Here is a 2,500-nt window from a genome sequence, read left to right as displayed (position 1 = left end):
CCATCCAAGAAGGCTCAAGGTCATTGGCACAGTAGCTTTGATTGGACTGATCATGTCAACGTCATACTTTCACAATCTTAGCTATCAGTCATCATCATGAATCAAGTCGACAATCTACTGGCAAATACTTTTTAATCCTTGTCATATGAAGATAAATAATGAAGAGCAATTATAGATAAAACGTATCGGTGCTCATCGGCCATAAACATTACACAACAAGATGGAAATCGCAAATTCAACGAGTGGTTTGGAAGGAATCAGTGACAGTGGCTGTGTGGTCCCAAATCCAAGTTTAAAATGATAAACATTCTACAATAGCCATGCTGTCAATGAAGCTGTCACGCCCTGACCATTGAGAGCTGTTTATTAAGGGTGGGTTATCTAGGGGAATTATATGTCTATGTTGGCCTGGTATGGTTCCCAATCAGAGGCAGCTGTTTATTGTTGTCTCTGATTGGGGATCATATTTAGGTAGCCATTTCCCCATTGTGATTTGTGGGATCTTGACTATGTTTTTGTGTAGTACCTGTGAGCACTCCAGTCGTTACGTCTCGTTTGCTGTTTATTGTTTTTGTTGGTGAGTTTAATTTAAATAAACATGTGGAACTCTATGCACGCTGCGCCTTGGTCCGATCATTATGACGAACGTGACAGAAGCATGGTTTGTGCCGGGCTCAAAACAACTATTAACTCGTCCTGTTTAAGTGAGCCGAGCACAACAATGTGAGTCCAAAAATGTATTGTATGCTAGTTCATAAAGGATGTAATATTCCAGTGAGATATTTATACTGTAGCTAAGAAAGTCATACTAAGTGTATGTTGTGTAGTAACATCACCCTAATAATTTGGTATTTTAACCCCTCTTAATTTCGCCTACTGTTCTGACTGTTCTACTGTAGCCTATAACCTGTTTTAGAGAAATGTAATCATTAACTACTGTAAGAGCTTTCATTGTCTGCTTATATGCCCCTTTATTAATCCTACGGTTCTGACTTGGTGTACAGGGAGAATACTGTAAGAATTGCCCATTTTCTTAATTCTGTTGCTGAACATTTCAGAAGTGCTGAACAAATAGTTATATTGATTACGTTTGTCCTAGCTCGCTCATTATCTTAGTCAAAATACAGATTGACTCTTATCCACTTGTAGTCCCCTCAGGCCATAGTTTGTACATCTCAGTTGTCAGTAAAAACCACATTTGTTTAAGCGAGTCAGCCACATCAACTATGGTTTTTTAAAAGGCAGTAAATGAGGCTGAATGAACTGTTTCCCTGCCAGACAAGGTTCCGCTGATTGACAGGTGTAGCAGTGGTAAGGATTCACTCTATGGTGCTGAAAAGAAAGCTCTGCTGTTGGGACAGCTTTATGTAGGCCCTAACAGGTGGTAGGCACTGTTTGTCACCTTTATATTGCAATTCATGTATTGTTTAGTGTTGTGTAGTGGCTTTGCTGGCATGCATTCCACTTTTATTTATTTTTGCCCCACCAAGGTTTCTATGCTAAAACCGCCACTGCATATAACTGTAAAATCTGATGAAATGATGATAAGTAAAACAGCCCACCTCCTCGTTGAGGAGCAGATGGTTTGCTCTTGGTTTAGGGCACCACCATGTGGTTATTTAACGTGCAGGAATAATGTACAATGTATTTTTAATCAAATCCATTTTTATTTGTCACATGCAACAGGTGTAGACCTTACAGTGAAATGTTTACTTACAGGCCCTTTCCCAATGATGCAGAATTAAACGAGACAAAATGAAAACACAAGAATGAAGCTATATACAAGGAGTACCAAAACCATATCAATTGGCAGGGACATGTGGTAATAGAGGTAGATACAGTATGTACATGAAGGCAGAGGTAAAGTGACTAGGCATCAATATATATAATACTTAGTAGCATGCTATTTGGTATTGGAGAGTTCTGACAATAATAAGGCATTTCTCCATGCACTTGTCCTATCCAACAGCTGAATCAGTGAAATGTTTGTATACAGTATTATCTTGTTCATTGCCTCTGAGGATACAAAATGAAAGTATGTGTGATTCTGAGGTTTGTTAGTGAATTCTGAGTGTGTTTGTGTGTTAACAGATGAATGATGTGCTGCTGTACACCTACCCTCAGCAGGACGGGAAATACAGACTGAAGAATAGCCTCCCACTGACTGGGATGAAGGTCAGAGTCCTCCATCTCTCTCTCCCCCGTGTTTCTCTCTCTCACGGTTTTTTTCCATCACCATTTACCAAATTTCTCTCTCCTTTTTGTCTATATCACTCACCCCCTCACTTCTCCCTCTCCCTCCCTCTCTCCCTTGTTCTCTCTATAATGTTGTCTTTGTCTCTGTTACTCCCTCTCACTTTTATATCTTCTTTTCCTCTCTCTCTCTTTCCCCATCCTCTCTTTCTCTCTATACCCTTCTCAGACCTATTTGTCCTCTCACTCACTGATTCCTGATAGCTCTGTGTAATGTGTTGTTGATGTTCCAGGTCAGTAAACCCGT

General features: G+C 39.9%; 1 protein-coding gene across 2 annotated transcripts in view; it reads left to right on the top strand.

Moving 5' to 3' along the window:
- LOC124031272 (FYVE, RhoGEF and PH domain-containing protein 5-like) overlaps nucleotides 1-2,500 on the top strand; it is a 64,267-nt gene that overhangs the window by 55,976 nt on the left and 5,791 nt on the right. For both annotated transcript variants that reach the window (XM_046342335.1, XM_046342334.1), the window contains exons 13-14: nucleotides 2,092-2,175; nucleotides 2,487-2,500. The exon at nucleotides 2,487-2,500 is cut by the window's right edge and continues 66 nt beyond it. In XM_046342335.1, the coding sequence (XP_046198291.1) occupies nucleotides 2,092-2,175; nucleotides 2,487-2,500 (98 nt within the window). The remainder of the gene's footprint in view (nucleotides 1-2,091; nucleotides 2,176-2,486) is intronic.

This window comes from Oncorhynchus gorbuscha, linkage group LG03, assembly GCF_021184085.1.
Source record: "Oncorhynchus gorbuscha isolate QuinsamMale2020 ecotype Even-year linkage group LG03, OgorEven_v1.0, whole genome shotgun sequence".
Taxonomy (NCBI): Eukaryota; Metazoa; Chordata; class Actinopteri; order Salmoniformes; family Salmonidae; genus Oncorhynchus; species Oncorhynchus gorbuscha.
This window is presented reverse-complemented; position numbering and strand designations above follow the sequence as displayed.